General features: G+C 44.0%; 1 protein-coding gene across 8 annotated transcripts in view; it reads right to left on the reverse strand.

Annotated features, from left to right (window-relative positions):
• Positions 1 to 21,845, reverse strand: part of SFMBT2 (Scm like with four mbt domains 2) — a 60,521-nt gene that overhangs the window by 23,756 nt on the left and 14,920 nt on the right. For all 8 annotated transcript variants that reach the window (XR_015728836.1, XM_087873585.1, XM_087873588.1 and 5 more), the window contains exons 4-10: positions 20,511 to 20,751; positions 16,706 to 16,794; positions 16,089 to 16,335; positions 8,219 to 8,316; positions 6,328 to 6,429; positions 3,594 to 3,741; positions 133 to 215 (exon numbers count right to left, since the gene is read on the reverse strand). Coding sequence is in view for 7 of the 8 variants with exons in the window: in XM_087873585.1 (XP_087729711.1) it covers positions 133 to 215; positions 3,594 to 3,741; positions 6,328 to 6,429; positions 8,219 to 8,316; positions 16,089 to 16,335; positions 16,706 to 16,794; positions 20,511 to 20,751 (1,008 nt within the window). In the remaining variant the exon portion in view is untranslated. The remainder of the gene's footprint in view (positions 1 to 132; positions 216 to 3,593; positions 3,742 to 6,327; positions 6,430 to 8,218; positions 8,317 to 16,088; positions 16,336 to 16,705; positions 16,795 to 20,510; positions 20,752 to 21,845) is intronic.

Here is a 21,845-nt window from a genome sequence, read left to right on the forward strand (position 1 = left end):
CGCAGTCACCGCTACCTGTTTGCACGAACCGGACAGAACCGGCTGAATCCCACCACTGGTGTAGGATCATTAATGGCAATGGGCACGGGATGAGAAAGATCACGATGCAGTGAAAAGAAAACCAGATCTTACATTTCTGAAGCAGCCCTCAGGAGCTGCCTCCACTCCACACTGCTTCTGGTAATCCGCCCAGTCAAAATCCAGATTAGAATAACCTGCAGGAAATCCCAGGAAACAAACAAAAAATTATTTTCTCTCATTTTGTTCGGGTGAAGACAGAAGTGGACAGCCCGATGGTACCCCACCCTCAAGAATAACACAACTATCTGAGAAAATTTACCTCAGCCCGCTCAAATTTTGGTTAGAGTCCTTCGCTAACTAGAGTTTACAGGAATCGGATGAGCTGTGCCAATATACACAATTCAGAAGCTTTTAAACATCACCCAACCTATATGATTGTTGTTATTGTTGTTTGCAATGGCTCGGTGGATGGCAGCCAGCATTGTACTGTGGCGGCAAAAAAGCTGAATGCGATGTTAAGCGGCATCAACATAAATGTAAATCAAGGCGAAATCTCCCTCAATTCTAGTTGGAGTTTTTGGGAGCTGCATCGGTTGAACTATTACTGTGCGTTTTCTCTTTCTTTCAATTTGTGTTTTGAGGATCTATTTAACTGTCAATCAGTTGCCTCATAATGATTGGTCCAAAGTCACCCAGCCAGCTTTCATGGCTAAGGCAGAGCTAGAACTTACTTCTCCTAGCTTCTAGCCCAGGGGTCTGCAACCTTAAACACTCAAAGAGCCATTTGGACCAGTTTCCCACAGAAAAGAAAACACCGGGAGCCACAAAAACCCTTTCCGTGCCTGACTATTTCTTGAGCAGCCACAAAACTAGCATCTGTAGTTGAATTAAACGTTCTGTTTTCTTCTGAAACTTTTCTTTTCTTGGACTTATCCATGGTTGGCCTACCAGAGGTTGAAAAGCTCACCCGTGTCGGCGGGTGTCGCACATTGGCAGTTGTGACGCATATTTTGAGTGACAGGGAGCCACAGCAGAGGGGTGAAAGAGCCACATGCAGCTCCAGAGCCGCAGGTTGATGACCCCTGTTCTAGCCTGATGCCTTCACCACTAGACCAAACCCACTCTGAGTTATACTTCTGCCTAATTATGCTTTAATTCTGCACCTCTTAGGAACCTCTTAGGAAAATGCTGGGCACTCTCTATCCACAAAAAGATGGCTCTGTTGTGGCCCACCGGTGGCCAGCAGAGGTCAGGCAGTGAGGAGGTTGGGGAGGAACTTGGGCCAGTCCTGGGGGCTGGGGAAAGCTCAGAGGAGGGCTCTGCATCGGAGGCAGAGAGGGGGCCGAGGCCATCTGATAGTTTTGTGCAGCCTCCAGAATCTGACAGCAGCGAGGCAGAAGAACAGCGAGAGCCTGTTCCCAATGTGTGCATGCGCAGAGCTGCCAGACAACAAGAACAATTAAGAAACAAGGTCGACTTGGGAGTAAGGCTTGGAGATGATTGGCCCCTCCCATAAGACATAAAAGAAGAGCGAATGGGACATGCGCTTTTGCAGGAAGCAATTAGTTCATCTGACTGATTCAAGATTGGAAACTTCTGTTTGTGACTCTGTGCCAAGTTTGGCCTTGCCCTGCGTCTGGAAATTAGCTCTCTGGCAGCGTTCCACGTGAGATAGGTGGGTGTTGATAACCTTCCTCTGAAAGACTGTTTATCAAGCCTTGCGGACTGTAAATGAAAGTAATTTACAGTCGTATAAATAAAAGAGGTTTTACGGGACTAAGATTGTGCTTTATCCTTTCTAAGGAAGCTTAGGTCAGAACAGGCTCAGCCTTGACCAGACAAAAAAACTGTAAAAGCATCACACGTTCTTCATTGTTTGCTGAGGGTTTATATATTCTGTGTACTGCAAAGCAGACAAATTTGTCCATTTTGGGTGGGGAAAGGGACATGTCTCCTTCACAGTCTGTTTCCTCGCCCGCTGAATTGAAATCTCCCTCTTGAATTTCTGCATGGCCTGCCTCCAATTTGGGCCTATGCATCCCCTGCTTTCACATATTAAATATTTAATCGCTTCGGAAATTGCACTCGTTGGAATGAAGCCCGCAGCAAAAAGCAAGGTGCCCCACACAAATACACAACACCAATGCAGAAATTTGCCAGTCTCCAAGCAAAGAGAGAGAAATCCGCCCCACAGCTGTGAACGCTTAAAGAAAAAGAAGCCTATAACTCTAGCTGACGACAATATAAATAGTGTCAACGGAGTGCTTTCATATGGTGGGAAATTAATGGATATTAATTTGCTGGCTGGCATCAAATAAAACACATCTTTTTTTTTCTCCTTAGGGAATCTAAACAGCTCTTCTAACCATACATTAATGTGTACATTAAAAACAATGTGTACGTCACTCCCCAATTATTAATCTATTTTAGCCGTGTCTTGGAACAAGAAGAAGAAATTCCCTTAGAAGCTAGAAGCCTTATCAGGAGTTTGCTGATCCAATGTGGCAACATCGATGGTTTTTATATTCGTCTAAAGATTAAGCTTTGCAGACAAGAAGCCAAGGACTGTGAAATGGTACAGGTTTCCTGCCTGAGCAGGGGGTTGGACTAGAAGACCTCCAAGGTCCCTTCCAACTCTGCTATTCTATTCTAGTCTATTCTAGTCTATTCTAGTCTACTCTAGTCTAGTCTCTCTGTCACTCCTCTGCCATTTTAGCTTTATAACAGCCCTCTGAGATACATAAAGCTCAAGAAAGTAAGAAACTTGGACAAAGTTACTCAGGGAGGATCGTGGCTGGCTCCAGCGAGGCAGAGGAACAGTGGGAGCCTGTTCCCAGTGCGCACATGTGCAGAGCTGCCAGAAGGCAAGAATAGCTAAAACTAAAGGGACGACTCAGGAGTAAGGCTTGGAGATGATTGGCCCCTCCCATAAGACTTAATAGAGGAGGAAAGGCACGTGGGCCTTTGCAGGAAGCAACGTTGTTAATTCTGTTCAGTTTAAAGTCGGAAGCTCTGTTTGATTCTGGACTCCGTGTGGCTTTGCCAATTAGGTCTTTGGCAGCGTGTCAAGAGAGATAAAGGTGGGTGATTGTCAGCCTTATCCCGAAGGACTCTTTACAACTATTTGGGACTCATCTGTGAATGAACAGAATTCACAGCTGTTAAAATAAAACAGGTTTTTGGGACTACTTGTGTGTTTTACTGACTCAGGAAGCTTAGGTCAGAACAGGAAGGAGGGAGGGAAGGAAGGAAGGAAGGAAGGAAGATTATAATGAGAAGGAGGGAGGATCTGAGGGAAGTCCTGCCTTAGCACTTGGCCACCACCAGAGGTGCCCCCAAAACGAGTGATGTCGAGCTGGCCATGCCCACCCCGTCCACTCCCCCAAGGTCAAACACAACCCTGATGCGGTCCTCAATGACATCGAGTTTGACACTCCTGCCCTACATACCATTCTGGATAAATGGTCATTCAATCTCTTCTTAAAAGCCTCCACAATTTCTGGTGGCAAGTCGTTCCACTGATTATGCAAACCACCCAAATCCAGGCACCATTCTGCAATGCCGAGACAAACCTTTGGGAGGGGTGAGATGGACTCCATTTTTAAGGCACCACTGCACTGGCAGGAGGCCCAAGGAATCGGCGTGGCAAAGCATCGACGTGTTGCATGGTTCGGGACGGAGATCGTCCAGAGTGACTTGCACGAAATGGTGGTTGAAAACCTATAGGGAAGCAAGTGGAGAAGATTGTTTGTTTGCTTATTTATTTGTTTATTTGTAGCCCTCTTTTATTATTTTTGGAAATAATTCAAGGCTGAAACTATATCCAACGTATTTTCCTTCTCCTATTTTCCTCACAACAACCTCCTTGTGAGGTGGGTTGGGCTGAGGGAGAAGGATTGGCCCAAAGTCACCCAGCTGCTTTTTTTCCCTAAGGCAGGACTAGAACTCACAGCTTCCTGGAGATTGGCCCAAAGTCATCTAGCCGGCTTTCGTATCTAAGGCGGGACTAGAACTCACAGTCTCCTGGTGATTGGCCCAAAGTCACCCAGCTGCCTTTCGTGCCTAAGGCAGGACTAGAACTCATAGCCTCCTAGAGGTTGGCCCAAAGTCATCTAGCCGGCTTTTGTGCCTAAGGCAGGACTAGAACTCACAGTCTCCTGGTGATTGGCCCAAAGTCTCACCCAGCTGCCTTTCATGCCTAAGGCAGGACTAGAACTCACAGCCTCCTGGAGGTTGGCCCAAAGTCATCTAGCCGGCTTTTGTGCCTAAGGCGGGACTAGAACTCACAGTCTCCTGGTGATTGGCCCAAAGTCACCCAGCTGCCTTTCGTGCCTAAGGCAGGACTAGAACTCACAGCCTCCTAGAGGTTGGCCCAAAGTCATCTAGCCGGCTTTCGTGCCTAAGGCGGGACTAGAACTCACAGTCTCCTGGTGATTGGCCCAAAGTCACCCAGCTGACTTTCCTGCCTAAGGCAGGACTAGAACTCACAACCTCCTGGTGATTGGCCCAAAGTCACCCAGCTGCCTTTCGTGCCTAAGGCAGGACTAGAACTCACAGTCTCCTGGTGATTGGCCCAAAGTCACCCAGCTGCCTTTCGTACCTAAGGCGGGACTAGAACTCACAGCCTCCTGGTGATTGGCCCAAAGTCACCCAGCTGCCTTTTGTGCCTAAGGCAGGACTAGAACTCACAGCCTCCTGGTGATTGGCTTAGTCACCCAGCTGGTTTATGGTGAGGGCGGGACATGAACTCACGGACTCCTGCTTTCTAAACTGGTGCCTTAACCACTAGACCAAACTGACTCTCATCTCTATTTATTTATATCCCATCTGTATTATTATTATTTTATAAATCTCCAGGCAGTGAACACCACACAACCCTTCCTTCTCCTATTTTTCCCTCAGCAAACCTGTGAGGTGGGTTGGGCTGAGAGATAGTAATTGGCCCAAAGTCACCCAGCCAGATTTAATTCATAAGACATAATGGAGCCTGGAATTTCCATCTTAAGTCATGACTGTCGTAAGTCGAGGCCCTCCCATTTCCAGACCCTATTTTACGACCCTTTTTTTGTGGTAGTCGTTAAGCAAACGCTGCAGTGAATACAGAGGTTGTTAAATGAATTAATGTATTCCTATGAATATTTTTGGCCCGTGACAAATTTTGATCAGGTAAGCTGCAACGGTCGTAAGTGTGAAAAATGGCCACGAGTGCCTTTTTTCAGTGCTGTTGTAACGTCAGACGGTCGTTATATGAATCGTTGTAAGTCGAGGACTGCCTGCATTGAGGTTGCATGAGAAAGGAAAATTTCCAGAATTTCCTCCAAACTCCACCATGCTACTCAAGAGACACTTTTAAGGTGTCTAGAGGTAAACTCAGAGCAGGGGTCACAACAAAAAGTCAAATCATGGATGGATGGATGGAACAAATCTATGTTGCCTCTGGAACAGCGATCACCAACTGGTGGTCCGTGAGAAAATTTTGGTGCTCTGCAGAAAAATTATTTGCATTTTTTAAAAATATTGCACAAAATCAGGGGTCTCAAACTATGCCCCCTGGGCCGGATATGTACAATGAACGTTTGTGTTGCTGCAGAGAGTCTCCCCCTTCGGGGTCTTTTTGTGTGGGTCGGAGGGGGACAGAAATTCTGACTTGGGGTCTGCTTCAGCCTCCTGGTGTGGGGCGTTGGGCAAAGACTGGAGGGAAGTGCTGCTGGTGGCGAAGAGCCGGAGGGCCTCGTTCCAGTGGGACTGCATCATGGCCTGGAACTGGCTGACCATCTCAGCTCGCTGAGTTTACAGGCGCCGGTACCTGGCCTTGTATTCCCGCAGGTCTTCCCTCTGCTTGGAAAGCCTATGCTCCTAGTCCTCAGTGAGGTGCTTCTGCTGAGTCTCCTTCTCAATCAGATCCAATTTGAACTGAGCTGTTTTGCCAACTCTTTCTCATGGTGGCTGCTTAGCTCTAACAACTGCTTCCTGTTGGGACCCTAAGGAGCCTGGGCAGGCAGGCAAGGAGTGGCTGGGAGGGGAGGGGCGAGTAGAGGCCAGCGAGGCGCCCCTTGACATGAGTGACATCAAGTTGGCTATACCCACCCAGTCACATGACCACCTAGCCACGCCCACCCAGCCAGTCATTAGGCAGATCATCTTAGTGGTCCGCAGGATTTAAAATTATGAATTTAGTGGTCCTTGAGGTCCGAAAGGTTGGGGACCCCTGCTCTGGAGCACCCCTAGTAGACCTCAAACCCTCATGCTTTCCCTTGGCTGTGGACGATCTGGCTTTAATTCTCAATCCCATTTTGGATTCCTCACCTTAGTTATAGTAGCCGGGCAAATCGTGGCTGGTTCTTGCGGATCCACTGCTTCCAACTTCATCCCCGCCGTGAACGAGTGGTTCCTCAAATCGGCGTGATCCTGGGAAAAACAAGCGGTGAACTTGGCATCCCGGCTGAGACTTTGGTCCATCCTGCTAGGGACAGCCTACTCAGGTGGTCCTCGACTTACGACCGCCATGGAGCACAAAATTTCCACTGCTAAGCAAGACAGGGGTGAAGAGAGTTTTGTCCTATTTTACGACTTTACTTGCCACATTAGGGCAGGGGCCAGCAACCTTAAATACTCAAAGAACCACCGGAAGTCCCCCATTCAATTCTGGAGCCGACCGGAAGTCCGGTTCCCCCACCATAGAGTCTCTTCCTAGCGTGGCATCCTTTTTCCTCTGCCTGTCCTAACCAAAAGCCCTATCAATTGTGGAGCCAACCGACCACAGGGAGCCGCAGCAGAGGGATGAAAGAGCCACATGCGGCTCCAGAGCCACGGGTTGCTGACCCCTGAGTTAGGGGAATCGTCACAGTGGTTAAATCAATCTTTTTCGGTCACTAAGTGAATCTGGTTTCCCCTTGTTCGGAAGCAAGACTGAGAAGTGGCGATCATGTGGCCCTGGGAAGCTGCAACCATCCTAAATACATGTCAGCTTCCAAGCATCCGAGCTTTGCTCACGTAACCATGGGAGATGCTGCAATGGTCATGTGAAAACGGGTCGTAAGTTGCAACTTCGGAGGGTCACTGAACAAACGGTTGTAACTCGAGGACTATCAACGCTAAGCTTCATTTATTAGCATTTTGCTCCATTTTTCCTAGGGTTCCTGCATGTATTGCTACGTGAGGAAGCCCAGGTGAGATGATGGGGAAGAGATGCAACCTTAGGGAACTGTCAGGTAGGAAAAGGCATAGGACATTCGTCCCTATCCTGCACGTGCAAACAATATAGACAGTGGTGGGATTCAGCCGGTTCGGGCCGGTTCAAGCGAACTGGTAGTTAAATTGCTGGCTGGCTCCGCCTCTCCCAGGAGTCTCCATGCACCCCATTTTGGCTCCCAGGTAAGTGCAGGGAGGCCTCCTAGGCACAAAATGGGTGCGGGAGGGATGTGGTGCCCCCCCCCTACTGGCCGCCGTTTTTGCTCCCGGGAGGCTGCAGGGAGGCCTACTAGGTCCAAAACGGGTGCAGGAGGGTGTGAAGTTTCCAAAAGATGCCCTAATTAATTCATGAGCCATGAGCTGTGGTGCCCCCCCCCCGGCGCCGTTTTTGCTCCTGGGAGGCTGCAGGGAGGCCTACTAGGCCCAAAACGGGGTGTGAGGGGGGCGTGCCCCCCCACGGCCCATTTTTGCCCCCAGGGGGGTGTAGGAGGCAGAGTCACACCCCTTGGCCACGTCCATCCAGCCGGTTATTAGGGCAGAGAACCGTTTGTTGAATTATTTGAATCCCACCACTGATATATAGACTACTGTTCATTTACTGAACTGATTAAATACTCAATATTAATTAGAGCAGAACTGTCCAACCTTGGCACTTTTAAGACCTGTGGACTTCAATTCCCAGGATTCAACTGGACTTCAACTCCCATGCTGGCTGGGAATTCTGGGAGTTGAAGTCCACAGGTCTTAAAGGTGCCAAGGTTGGACCCTCTGTACGTGTTTGTGGGTGTAAGAGAGAGAGAGAAAGAGAAAAAGAGGGAGGAAGAGAGAGGAAGAAAGAGAGAGATTAAAAGAAAGCTTTAAAAAGGAATATCTACCATTCCCGATGCTAAATTCCCCCTTGCTTGATTCAAATCTAAAAAAAGAAGGATGGTAGGGCAGCGAGTCAAATGGTTCAAAGAAGAAATAATGGTTTATTCAGAAGAAATCAGGGTTTACTAAGGTTTACCTTAAACACTTCCATGGGAAGGGAACATTTTTCTGCCTTGGTCAGAGTCGTGTTTAGGACTGTCCGCCATTCAGACACAGTCTTCAGGGAAGAGATTTCTGCAGTAAAAAAACACACCGGGAATTCCCGCTGGCTGATTAAACCAGCTGGATACATTTAATGATCCTGCATACGAGTAATCCTCGACTTAATGACCACAACTGAGCCCAATATCTGTCGCTAAGTGAGACACCTGTTAAATGAGTTTTGCCCCATTTTATGACCTTCCTTGCCACCGTTGTGTGAAGCACATCACTGCAGTTGCTAATTTGGTTGTTAATTGAATCTGGCCTCCTCAAACCTTGCTTGTCAGAAGGTTGCAAAAGGTGATCCCATGATCCCCGGGACATTACAATCATCATAAGTATGAGTGAGTTGCTGAGCATCTGAATTTTGATCACGTGACCACGGGAGAATGCTGCAATGGTCATAAACATGAAAAAAGGTCATAAGTCACTTTTCTCAGTGCTGGCATATCTTCGAATGGTCACTAAAACATCTTCTTTTAACGATCCCATAATCCCTTGCAGGGTGGAGTCTGGGCAACTGAGAATGGAGCTGAGTGTTTACTGGCCGGATGCCTTTCCTGTCTCCAATGCGGAGTTTTGTTCAGCAGATATATTCTCATTGTGCCCAGAGAGAGAAATATCTGCCTCTACCTAGGATCAAACTCACAGCCTCCTGATTGTGAGGCGAGAGCTCCGCCTCTAGGTCACCGCACCACTAATCGAATGGTCACTAAATGAATTGTTGTAAGTTGAGTATTAAACCTTTATATTTGCAACTTTTCATAAACGTCTGTGTCAGATGTAAATGCCTTATTCTCCAATGTGTAAATAATGTATATATGGAACATCAGAGGTTAACTTATTCTTTGGACTTTAATGTATTCATAACTTACCACTCCCATTCCTAGCTCCACCCCTTGTATATATAAGGAGACACCCTCACCATTCTCGTTGCTTCTACCTTGAATATTCAGTGAATATAGAATGCCTATCATAATTAAAAAGAAATATATTTAAAGCTCTAACTCCTATTATCTTTATTGAGTCTGATCCTGAAAATATTGCAACAATCTGGTAGCAGAGGATGGTTAATTGACTCAATAAGTAATTAAAAATGTCCAAGAAAGATAGGCCCAACACCAGGGCCTACAGCAAAGAAATAGAAACTGATCAAGAGATGATCAACGAATCCACCAATGCGATTTCGAGAGAATCCGAAGAATACACCACTGAAGAAGAAGAACTAATGAGTGAAAATAATGACCAGAAAGAAATCGAAATAGAAAATAACGAACTCAGGTCAGAGATATTAAAGATACTAAAAAGCCAAAAGAATGATGAAAGTCTCATCGCGGACCTCCAGGAGATGCTGAAGAACAGCGGAGCAGCGAGAGAAAAAAACGTCATTAAAGAAAAACCCAAAGATCAAAAAACCGTAAGTGAGATGACTACTGAGAAAATAGTTGTTAAAAAGAAAAGATGTGATCCCGCGCGAAATTTTGAATGGCAGCCATCTTGGTTTCAACGAACTTCAAAAGAGAATGGAGCAGAGCCAATCAAAACGCTCAGTTCAAAATTTCTGGCGCGAAAAACACTATCAGACGAAGAAAGTGAGAAAGAAGTCTCAAACTCTTCAGATGATCCAAAATCAGAAAGTGAAGACGATTTAACAAAATCTCAAGTAAAATCAGCAATGAAAACACTTTTTGCTGCTTTTGGGCCAAGACTGAAAATTACCAAGACATCTACGAAGAAGCAAGAAATCAAACCGGCGACTCAAGACCTGCACGCTCCCATCCTGACTTCGAAAGCGACGACGCCCGAGCCCAGAGAGCCATGCCGATTTCGCCCTACACCACAGACAAGATCGAATACCAACGCACACAAAAAGAAGAAAAGAACCGTCGCCACCACCAGAACCCCAAAAACCGAGCCAGAGACCGACTCATCTGAGGAGGAGCGGATCGAGAGAGCTGAAAGGGAGAGAACCTTCCACGACGCCACCAAAGAAGAAATGAGCAACGCGCATGTGCGAAACTACGTAGACGACCCAGAAGGACTTGAACTGGCCAGAGAACCGCGCAGACTCATTGCAAGCATCCCAATGCCGTTCTGTAATTTCCTGCACTTGAGAGATCACGGACTGCCCCAGGTTGTAAGTAATGGACAGAATAATGTAGGTAACTTACCCAGTGACTTCCCAAAACTTAGAATTGATGGCATTAATTTACAAGAGTGGTATCAACAGCTTCAGGTTATTTTCATGAAAGAAAATTTACTATTCTTTATAACTAGCCCTCCAAGAAGACCTTGGACTTTAAAAATAGATTGTTTACATCATAGAGCATTTTTCATAATAATATCTAGCGTGTCTCCTGCAATGTATCATAGCATCAAACCAAACCTAACTGTATCAGAAATAATTCAATGCATGTTTAATCTATTTCACAGCGATAGCGTAGCTACAACCACAAGAATGTCTAAGGATTTCTTTTCCTCTAGAGTAAAACCAGGGGTTTCTATAAGTGAGCATTTGATAAATCTAAACAAAATAAGAGCTGAGCTACAATTGAGGGGGGAAGTGATTTCAGATCAAACAATGAAAAGTGTTATTATCAATTCACTTGATCCATCATGGGATAGCTTTATGTCACACTTAGATACCATTAATTTGGGATATTTATCCATAGAAAGTCTATCTAACAAATTGATAGCAGAAGACAATTCAAGAAAAAATCGATCCAGTAACCAAACAGACCACAAACCTTTTAGGAAAGTAGTCTTTCAAGATAAACATAATGAGGCCTTTAGATGCTACAATTGTGGATCCAGGGAACATAGTAGAAGAGACTGTCCCAAAGTCTCAAGAGAGAGACATAGGCCAGAATATAGGAGCAAATATAATTACAGACAATCTTCCACAGATAGACACAAATATAGAAGTCCACCAAATTACAAAGAAGGTAGAGGGGGTAGAGAAAATTCAAAAGAGAGGAAATCTGGGTCACTGAATGGGCTAAATAAACAAGACAGCACCAGAACACAGCAGGATGAGAATAACAATTGGCTTATTGATTCTGGTGCAACAAATCACACCACCAACTACAAACCATGATTAGGTGCACATTAGAGGATGCTGGTTTAGGCAAACAATTTTGGTCAGAGGCATTACATTATTCGAATTACACTCAAAATAGAACCTGGTCCAGTATTGTGAATAAGACACCATATGAGGTGATGTACAATAGAAAACCCAAATTATCACACATGCACATATTTGGAGTCACTGCAGACGTACACATACCTAAACAATTGAGGAGAAAGGGAGAAAACGTATCCAGGAGATTAAGATTCATGGGATACGAAACTGGAACCAAAGGGTACAGATTTATTGATAGTAATAACAAATTTATAGTATCCAGAACAGCTGTGTTCCATGAACAGGCCAATTGGTCAAAATTGCACCTTAATGAAATATTTCCTAATAAATGTAAAGATACGATATCTTGCGAGGAAGGAACAACAGAAAATCAAAATATTAACAAAAGTAAGAACAAAACCAAAACTTGGACTAATAGTCAGCATAAAATAAAGACAGACACATTAACAAAAAAGGAAGCTAGATATTTGCATGATAACCATAGCAAGCCTGAAAGAACTATTAGAAACAATAGAAACCAAATACCAAATAAATACAAAGATTACATAATGCATATGAATGGAGAACAAATAACACCTAATACATATGAAGAAGTATTGAAACTTCCACATGAAGAAAGAGAAAAATGGGAACTAGCTATGGAAAAAGAGATGGAAAGTTTACAAGGATTAAATGTATTCACACCTGCGATCGCACCTAAGGATAAAACAATTATAGGTACCAGGTGGATTTATAAAATTAAGAACTTAGAAGGAGGCAATACCTTATACAAGGCTAGACTAGTTGCACAAGGCTATGCACAAAAATATCCAGAAGACTATACTGATACATATTCACCCACAGTGAGAACAGAGAGTGTCAAAACAGCCCTTGTAGTAGCATCTGCACTCAATCTGGACGTATTCCAATATGACATACAGACCGCATACTTACATGCAAAATTAGATAAGGAAATATATGTAAGAGCACCACACAGTCAATACACTAATAAGAACGAAATTTGGTTATTAAATAAGAGTCTGTACGGATTAAAGCAATCCGGCAAAAGATGGTACGATTGCTTGGTAAAAGTACTTAAGACCATGGATTTCAACGCCACCACTGCTGATAATTGTTTCTTTGTAAAAAAGAGTAATGATCATATTGAATTTGTATTAATTTACGTGGACGATATTTTATACATTGGAAAGCATAAAGAGAGCAGGGAAATCTTTGTAAATAAGTTAAATGAACACTTCTCACTGAAATCTCTGGGTAAAGTGAATAAATACCTTGGTGTGCAAATTAACAAAACTAAAAGGGGATTCAAACTTACACAGAAAGATAAAATCATCGAACTCCTAAACAAATGTAACTTAAATAATGCCAAAACCTGTGACACCCCTATGCAAACTGATTTTCTTAGAAACACTGATGAATCTTCCCCTGAGTTTAAAGACAACACATTTTACAGATCAGTTATAGGTTCACTCCTTTATATATCTAATTGGACTAGGCCAGATATTGCATTACCTCTCAATCTATTGTCAAGATATGTTAGTAAACCAACCTTGTATCATTGGGAAGCTGTCAAAAGAATTCTAAGATATCTGAAGGGTACATTAGATTTTTGTTTAATGTTGGAACCCAATAATGACAGAGAACCAAAAATTACTTGTTATGCTGATGCAGATTGGGCTGGTGATACATCATGCAGAAAGAGTACTTCTGGTTATGTTTTTCTATTGAATGATTGTCCAGTTTACTGGTATACTGGTAAACAAGAACTAGTAGCCACTTCTACTACAGAAGCGGAATATGTTTGTTTGTCCAAGGCTGCAAATAACCTTGTATGGTTCAATGATCTGATCACTGATGTTTGGAAGAAACCCACCTTACCATTTATTATGCATGAAGACAATAAGGCGGCCATTGAAATATCCAGATCCGATGCAATTGGACAAAGGTCCAGGCATATTGATATAAAGTTTAAGCATGTGAGACAACTGTCTCAAGACGGATTCATTAAAGCAATACATTGCGATACTTCTGAACAATTAGCTGACATATTAACAAAACCCTTACCTTCTAAACAACACAAATATTTAACTTCTAAATTATATGTATTATATTGTCCTGAATCAGAATGTAATTGGTGTTGTGTAACGAACCGGCATTTAGAGGGGGATTTGTCAGATGTAAATGCCTTATTCTCCAATGTGTAAATAATGTATATATGGAACATCAGAGGTTAACTTATTCTTTGGACTTTAATGTATTCATAACTTACCACTCCCATTCCTAGCTCCACCCCTTGTATATATAAGGAGACACCCTCACCATTCTCGTTGCTTCTACCTTGAATATTCAGTGAATATAGAATGCCTATCATAATTAAAAAGAAATATATTTAAAGCTCTAACTCCTATTATCTTTATTGAGTCTGATCCTGAAAATATTGCAACAGTCTGGCTATAAAGTGTCCTTTGAACTGAACCAAGTCTGTGGAGTTTAAGTTGGGGATTCCTTGTAGTATTTTAAGCAAAACGAACTCTTTTCACAGAGAAAAGTAAATTTAGATATATTTTTCCTCCTAGCTGTTCTCGTTAGCTCTGTTTAGGACGTCCGTCTTCCATGCCACGTCCAGAAAGAACCACGATGGGAAGGTGAAAAGGGTTATTTGAATTGAGGAAGCCTAGCTCATCTCTATAGAGGAAGAGAAAGTTAATTTAATTGTTAATGAAGACAAAAAGCTCAGATGCTCTGGCACTTTGCCTTAAACGAGCTTTTATTGTATCATGATGATCTTTTCGCAGCAGCTCCAATGCAGCTCATTTTGAACTCTGGTGCTGGAGAAGACTCCTGCGAGTCCCTTGGACTGCAAGGCGATCCAACCGGTCAGTCCTAGAGGAGATCAACCCTGACTGCTCTTTAGAAGGCCAGATCCTGAAGAGGAAACTCAAATCCTTTGGCCACCGAATGAGAAGGAAGGACTCCCTGGAGAAGAGCCTAATGCTGGGAACGATGGAGGGCAAAAGAAGAAGGGGACGGCAGAGAAGGAGGTGGCTGGATGGAGTCACTGAAGCAGTCGGCGGGAGCTTCAATGGACTCCAGAGGATGGTGGAGGACAGGAAGGCCTGGAGGAACGTTGTCCATGGGGTTGCAATGGGTCGGACAAGACTTCACAACTAACAACAACAAATAATCTGGTTGGTTTCAAAGCAGTGTTTTTTCAACCTCTGGTAATTTTAAAAACTGTGGACTTCAACTCCCGGAATTATCCAGCCAGCCAGCCAGCCTCGCCTGATGTCAAAAACAGGCAAAAAGGAAACTTGACAAAGCAAAGTCGCCACACTTTAAAATCCATATTGTTAAGACATAAGACAGCTGCTTAAAATAGGATTAGGGGAAGTAAAGGCTCCCTTGAATCAAGTTCATCTCTTTATGATTATTATTTTAAGTAAGACTTTATTAAAAGTTTCAAAAGAAGATTGATGATCGCGCAGAGATATTCATCTGTTTCTCCCAGGAAAATTATAGCCCTAGGGGGGTGCTTACTCCTACATATAGCCTGCTAAATTTAATCCTGCTTAGCTTTTCAAGATCAGCCAAAGATGTCTAGATGTTTTTTTGCCTTAAATGAAGACTGCTTTGAGCTAAGGTGGTTCCTGTTGACTTTGAGACACATCAAGTTGGTTTTATTTGCAACAGTAGCCTTTTTCTAGGGTGGGGTGGGGTGGGGTGATCTGTGTGTATCTGTATGTGTGTGTGTGTGTGTTTGCATTCCCACTTTAGCCTGAGATTTCCCTGGCCTCCTGTCCAAAGACTACCCACTTCTGACTTTGTTTAGCTTTTCTCAAGATGAACCAAATGACATTAACACCTTGGATGGATGGATGGATGGATGGATGGATGGATGGATGGATGGATGCACGGATTTATGAATGGATGAATGGATAGAAGGATGTTTGGTTCGTTGGAAGTATGGATGCATGTTGGTGCATTTACGCATGGATTTATGCATGGGTGAAAGGATGGATGCATGTTGGTTAGATGGATGGGTGGATGGATGGATGGATGGAGGGGTTCATGGATGGATGGATGGATGGATGGATTTATGCATGGATGGATGGAGGAGTTCATGGATGGATGGATGGATGGATTTATGCATGGATGGATGGAGGAGTTCATGGATGGATGGATGGAAGGATGAATGGATTTATGCATGGATGGACGGAAGGGTGGATGGATGCATGGATTTATGCACGGATGGATGGATGGATGGACGGAAGGATGCATGGATTTATGCATGGGTGGATGGATGCATGTTGGTTAGGTGGATGGGTGGATGGGTGGATGGATAGATGGAGGGGTTCATGGATGGATGGATGAATGGATTTATGCATGGATGGATGGTTGAACGGTTGGTTAGATGGATGGATCAATGGATGGAAGTATGGATGCATGTTGGTTAGATGGGTTGATGGATGGTTGGCTAGATGGATGAGATGAAGGGGTTCGTGGATGAATGGATGGATTTATGAATGGATGGATGAATGGATGGAAGGATGGATGGATGCATGGATTTATTCATGGATGGATGGTGGAATAATTGGTTAGTTGGATAGATGGATGGATGGATACATGGACAAATGATAAGTGAATAGATAATAATTTCTGGTACCTGCAGGTGGTTCCAGCTGGTATTTATTCTCTTGACACCAGCCCACCGGTCGAAGTCTACAATCCAAGTAAAACAGCCACAGGTCATAAGAGTCAGTTTCCTCCAATCCTGCATAGCGAAGGCGCAATCTTCCGCCGACATTCTCAACCACGCTCACTATCCAGAACTGAAAGGGACTCTGGCCATCCTGCAGCTCTATTAAGGAGTCCAGGGTAATGAGGTCTACAGCGTTTTTCCCTCGCAGGGGCTGTTTGAACAGAAGCAAAACGCCTTATTTTAAACTTCACGGAACATGACTTGTGCTTGTCAGAAGGTCGCAAAAGGGAATCACGTGACCCCGGGACATTGCGACCGTCGTAATTATGAACCAGTTGCCGAGTTGTCAGAATTTTGATCCCGTGACGGTAAGGATGTTGCCATGGTTGTTAAGTCTGAAAAGGGGTCATAAGTCACTTTTTTTCAGCGCCATTGTAACTCCGAACGGTCATTAAATGAACTGTTGTAAGTCGAGGACTACCCCTATCCCGTCCCTTATTTTCTGCTGGGTGGCAGAGCTACAGTAAAGAGCACCATAAAACACAGCAGCCCTTGGGAACAGAAATTAAGTCAATACCTACGCCTTCTAGTAAATTTGCAGGCACCGTTCGTGAGCCCGTCAAATCACGTATGAGGAACTCCGTCCAGTCCGAGTATTTCTCTTTGATAGCTTAAAAATAGAAGAGGAAGATGGGATTACTTGAAGGACATGATCACCAATCTCTTTCTTTATGTGCCGTATTTTTCAGAGTATAAGACGCACTTTCTCCCCCCCCCCAAAAAAAAGAGGCTGAAAAATTTGGGTGCGCCTTATACTTCGAATGTAGCTCCGCCCACCCACCAGCCCCCACCCTTCGGCCTCCGCGCATCCTCATCTTGGCTGCAGAGATTGCCACTGACAGTGGCTTGCGTTTTTGGGCTCAGCGCCTCGCATTTTCAGCCTCCAAATGCTCCGTTTGAGAGCCGTTCAAGGCTGCGGGGATCGCCAAAGCACATTGCCGCCAATCGCCGCTTCCACGCATCGTGTTTTTGGCCTCTGCGCATCGCATTTTAGGCCTCCGCCCGCCCCATTTTTGGCCTCTGCGCATCGCGTTTTCGGGTGGTGATTGGCAGCAATATGCTTTTTGTGCACGCTCACAATCAGCGAACTAATGTGCTGAAACTGACCAGGCTAAGGACAGTAGCCAGATGAATACCAGGCAGAAATATTTTTTTTGCTATTTTCCTCCCCAAAAATTTAAGGTGCGTCTTATACTTATACTCTGAAAAATACGGTAATTGAATGTAAGGAGATCCCCAGGAGGGAGGGGCTGCATCCCAGAGGAGGAAGAGGCAACTCAGCCTAGATATTATGTGTGAGAGAAAGCGGGTGAGGACCGTCTCTCCCTAACAGTTCCCAGAGTACATTGGAGATGCAGATCGTAGAGTCTTTCAATTTGGCAAGATTTTGTTTGCAGGTGTGATAACAGTAAAGGGCTGAGCTCGGGAAGAATCACAACGTGTCATTCTTGATTTTGGGGCCTGTCCCTTCCGAAACAGATTTGAGGCAATGACTTCTCACAATCTGTATTCTGGGAATCTGTTATTATATCCACAAATAGTGTTTGCATTTTGAACAATGCTACCACGATGACTTGTGAAGTGTTGGTTAATTTTCAATTTATGATGTACTGGGACATCCAGAGTCTTCTTTTTCAAGTATACTACTGCTAAGTCAAGTTTCTCATATACTGTATTATGCTAAGGCCTTCCTTCCTTCCCACCCTCCCTCTTCCTTCCTTCTCTGCCTTTTTTCCTTCTTTCCTACCCTCCCTCCCTCTTCCTTCCTTCTGTTTTTTCTCCCTTCCTTCCTTCTTCCTTCTCTGCCTTTTTTCCTTCCTTCCCACCCTCCCTCTTCCTTCCTTCTCTTTTTCTTCCTTCCTTCCTTCTTCCTTCTGTGCTTTTTCCTTCCTTCCTTCTCTCCCTCCCTCCATCTTCCCTGTCTTTTTCCTTCCTTCCCACTTCCTTCTGCCTTTTTTCCTTTCTTCCTTCTCTCCCTCTCTCCATCTTCCTTCCCTGCCTTTTTTCCTTCCTTCTTTTCCTGCCTTTTTTCCTTCCTTCCCTTCCTCTTCTCTGCCTTTTTTCCTTCCTTCCTTCTCTCCATCCCTCCATCTTCCTTCCCTGCCTTTTTTCCTTCCTTCCTTCTTCCTTCCTTCTCTGCCTTTTTTCCTTCCTTCCTTCTCTTCCTCTTGCCTTTTTTCCTTCCTTCCTTCCTTCTCTCCCTCCCTCCATCTTCCTTCCCTGCCTTTTTTCCTTCCTTCCCTCTTCCTTCCTTCTCTGCCTTTTTTCTTCCTTCCTTCCCTCTTCCTTCTCTCCCTCCCTCCATCTTCCTTCCCTGCCTTTTTTCCTTCCTTCCTTCCCTCTTCCTTCTCTGTCTTTTTTCCTTCCTTCCTTCCTTTCCTTCCTTCCTTCCCTGCCTTTTTTCCTTCTTTCCTCCGTCCCTCCCTCCCACCCTTTCCTTCCTTCCTTCTTCCCTCCCTCCCTCCCTTTATGACCTCTGTTTTGGCAGGTGGGCATTGCAACGTTTTCTACGAGGAAGCTCACAGCCCCAATCTTTGGGGTATCTTCTAAATACCCTTCTTAGTTGCTCTCTCAAAACTGCCATTTCTCCAGCTTCATCCCAACAGATCCAATCGATTTCCTTAACCCAGTGGATTGCAGAATAAATCTCTCCATTCGCCAAGGGGAGGGTGGAGAAAGAGGCAGTTTTCATCCAATTACACAAGCCAAACACAACTCAATAGTTTAACTGTAACAGGGGCCATAGAAAACAGAAAAAGGGACTCAGCTCAAAATGCAACACACACACACAGAGCCCAAAGGCCATCACACCAAGTCTCAAAGTTGCTTGGAGAAATTGATAAAATTAGCTGCATTTAAACCCATTAACAAAACCTCTTAGCTCTTTCTTTTTTTTAACTAACTTGCGTGTCAACTGAAAAACCCCTGTATTAGCACAAAATTGGTACTCATTAAATCTTCCATAAATTTCACCTCTGGCATTTCAGCGCACTCAAAATATTATTTAGAAGTAGTTATGGGCCATTAGCTTGCTTCTTGCCGCCTGAAGCCAATTGTACATTTTCTTGCCAGTGTTTGCTTCATCCACAGGTTATTTGGAAGTTGCTAGGATACCGGGAGATTTTCTCCAAAGAAAATAAAATAAAAATGGAGCTTTAGATCTGCCGAACATTTCAAAACTCAGGCAGGTCTACAACTTGCTATCATGAGGTAAAAACCACACGTTTCAAATGGGAGATGCAAGTCTAATAAAACACAACGGGGTGGAAACAAAATAAAAGACGGAAATGAATGGACTGAGGTAAAAAAGATGTACTTTTATATTGCCTGGATAGAACAGTGAGAAATCTTGACTATTTTTAAACTTAAAAAGTCTTCCCTCGTCAGTGGATTCTAGATATGTCTGGCTACAGCACCCAGAATTCCAAAGCTCTCCATCATCAGGACTAGAAACTTAATAAATGAATCCCACGGACAAACGGAAGGTTCTGTACGATCGGCTTCCTCCTTTGTGGCATTCCTCCTAATGTAGGTAGCCACGTTCCTGGCAAAGGGACAATATTCATTTATTTATTTATTTATTGGTCTGGGTTAGATATGTTTCCAGGAAGGGAAAAATACAGTCCGCCTTGAGCAGTGCCAATAGACACATGTTCAGACAGATGTTAAAAAACTACAAGAATAATTGGGGGCCAGCAGGCCTGCAGAAATACTCTGAAAAAGGAATTTTTTTTCTGGGATCAAAAGAAGAATATTTGACAAGACAAGGAAGGGAAGGGAAGGGAAAGGAAGGGAAGGGAGAAAAAAATGCTTTTAAAAGTAAAAAAAAAAAGCCTCTGATGAGCGTGTGGCTCAGCTGGGATTGTCAGAGCCTTTTAAAAGCATTTTTTCCACAACCTCGAGGTTGTAGAAAAAATGTTTTTAAAAGCCTCTGACGATTCCAGCTGAGTTGCCTGATCATCAGAGGCTTTTAAAAGCATTTTTTCTACAACCTCTTCAGCCGAAAAAATGTTTTTAAAAATAAAAAAAAAAGCCTCTGATGATCGCGCGGCTCAGCTGGGCATGGGGGGGGGCAGGGATTTTTGCTACTGGTTCTCCGAACCACCCGCCACCATCGCTACTGGATCGGGCGATCCGATCCGAACCGGGAGCATTTCACCCCTGCTCCACAGATCTTCAGAGACCTACACCCCCTTGTCAAGCCAAGCCTTGTAAACACACCCAGCTCCGCCAAACATTTCTGCAACTGCATCAAAGGGAGGGCACCACGTCCATACGGGAGGTGCCTCACACAAACTGAGACCCGCAACACAGCTTCGGACTCACCGTCCGGGGGCATCAACACTTTCCCATTCTGCGTGCACCAGCCCACAGGGTGGAGGTCAGCGGTCATCACATCACACCAGAAGTCAGCGCGGCGGTCATCTTCGTAACCACAGTAACGCAGCAACAGCAGCTGGCCACATGTGGTGATGGTAGTAGCCACCCAGTAAGCGTCCGCATTGTGCTTGTTGGCCACTTCGAGTTTCATACCAGGCTGCAAACTGCTCTGAAGGCTGATTTCCACCTGGAGAATGGAAACACAGGGTTAAATGTCATTTTGGAAGGCAGCAAAGGAAGGAGAAGGGTCAGCAATCTGTAGTATGGATTAAGCTAATCTGAGTAACTACATTCCAAAGCCATACAGGTGGTCCTTGATTTACAACCCCAACTGAGCTCAACATTTCTTTTTCTTTTAATTTTTATTTATACATTTTCTTTAATATACAATATTCAATAAACAGTCTACTGTCTGGGTCATTTTACATGAATATAATAATAATAATATTCTTTACTTGTATATAATAACATTCTTTCCACTTCTAATTTCTATTCTTATTATCTAACCCTTGATAAAGCAAATCCCAACAAAAAAATATTCTCTGTCTTCTTTGTCCTTTATCTTTAATGTTAACCTATCCATTTCCGCACACTCTAATATTTTTTTTTTATTATATTTTCATCTGAAGGAGTTGCCTTATTTTTCCAATGTTGCGCAAATACAAATTCTCGCTGCTGTCAAAATATGTAAAATTAAATACATGTTCCCTTTGTTGTATTTTTCTGGCAAAATACCAGAACAAAAATATTTCTGGCTTTAAATCTATACAGTTTGTTGTTTTATCATTTTTTCTAACCATATATGTATTTCCGTCCAAATTTTTTTTGCACCACCACCACCACATATGATAATAAGTTCCTGGTATCTGGTTGCATTTCCAGCATTTGGTGGACATGTTTTTAAACTTCTTTGCTAGCTTTGCCGGTGGCACATGCCACCTGTGGAAGATTTTATACAGGTTTTCCTTGTATGTAGTTGCCACTGAGCTCAACATCTCTGTTGCTAAGCAAGACGGTTCATAAGTGAGTTTTGCCTCATGTTACGACCTTTCTCGCCACGGTTGTTAAGTGAGTCACTGCAGTTGTTGAGTGAGTAGTACGGTTGTTAAGCGAATCTGGCTTCCCCGTTGACTTTGCTTGTCAAAAGGTCGCAAAAGATTATCGCGTGACCTGCAACTGTCATAAATAGATGCCAGCTCGTGTGATAAACAGTCATAATTTTTGTCATTGTGCCATTATTAATTTCAAAGCCAGATTTGAAGCAGCTGGTAAAGTCAGATT

Source organism: Pantherophis guttatus, chromosome 7 (genome assembly GCF_059756535.1).
Source record: "Pantherophis guttatus breed Tessera chromosome 7, ASM5975653v1, whole genome shotgun sequence".
Taxonomy (NCBI): domain Eukaryota; kingdom Metazoa; phylum Chordata; class Lepidosauria; order Squamata; family Colubridae; genus Pantherophis; species Pantherophis guttatus.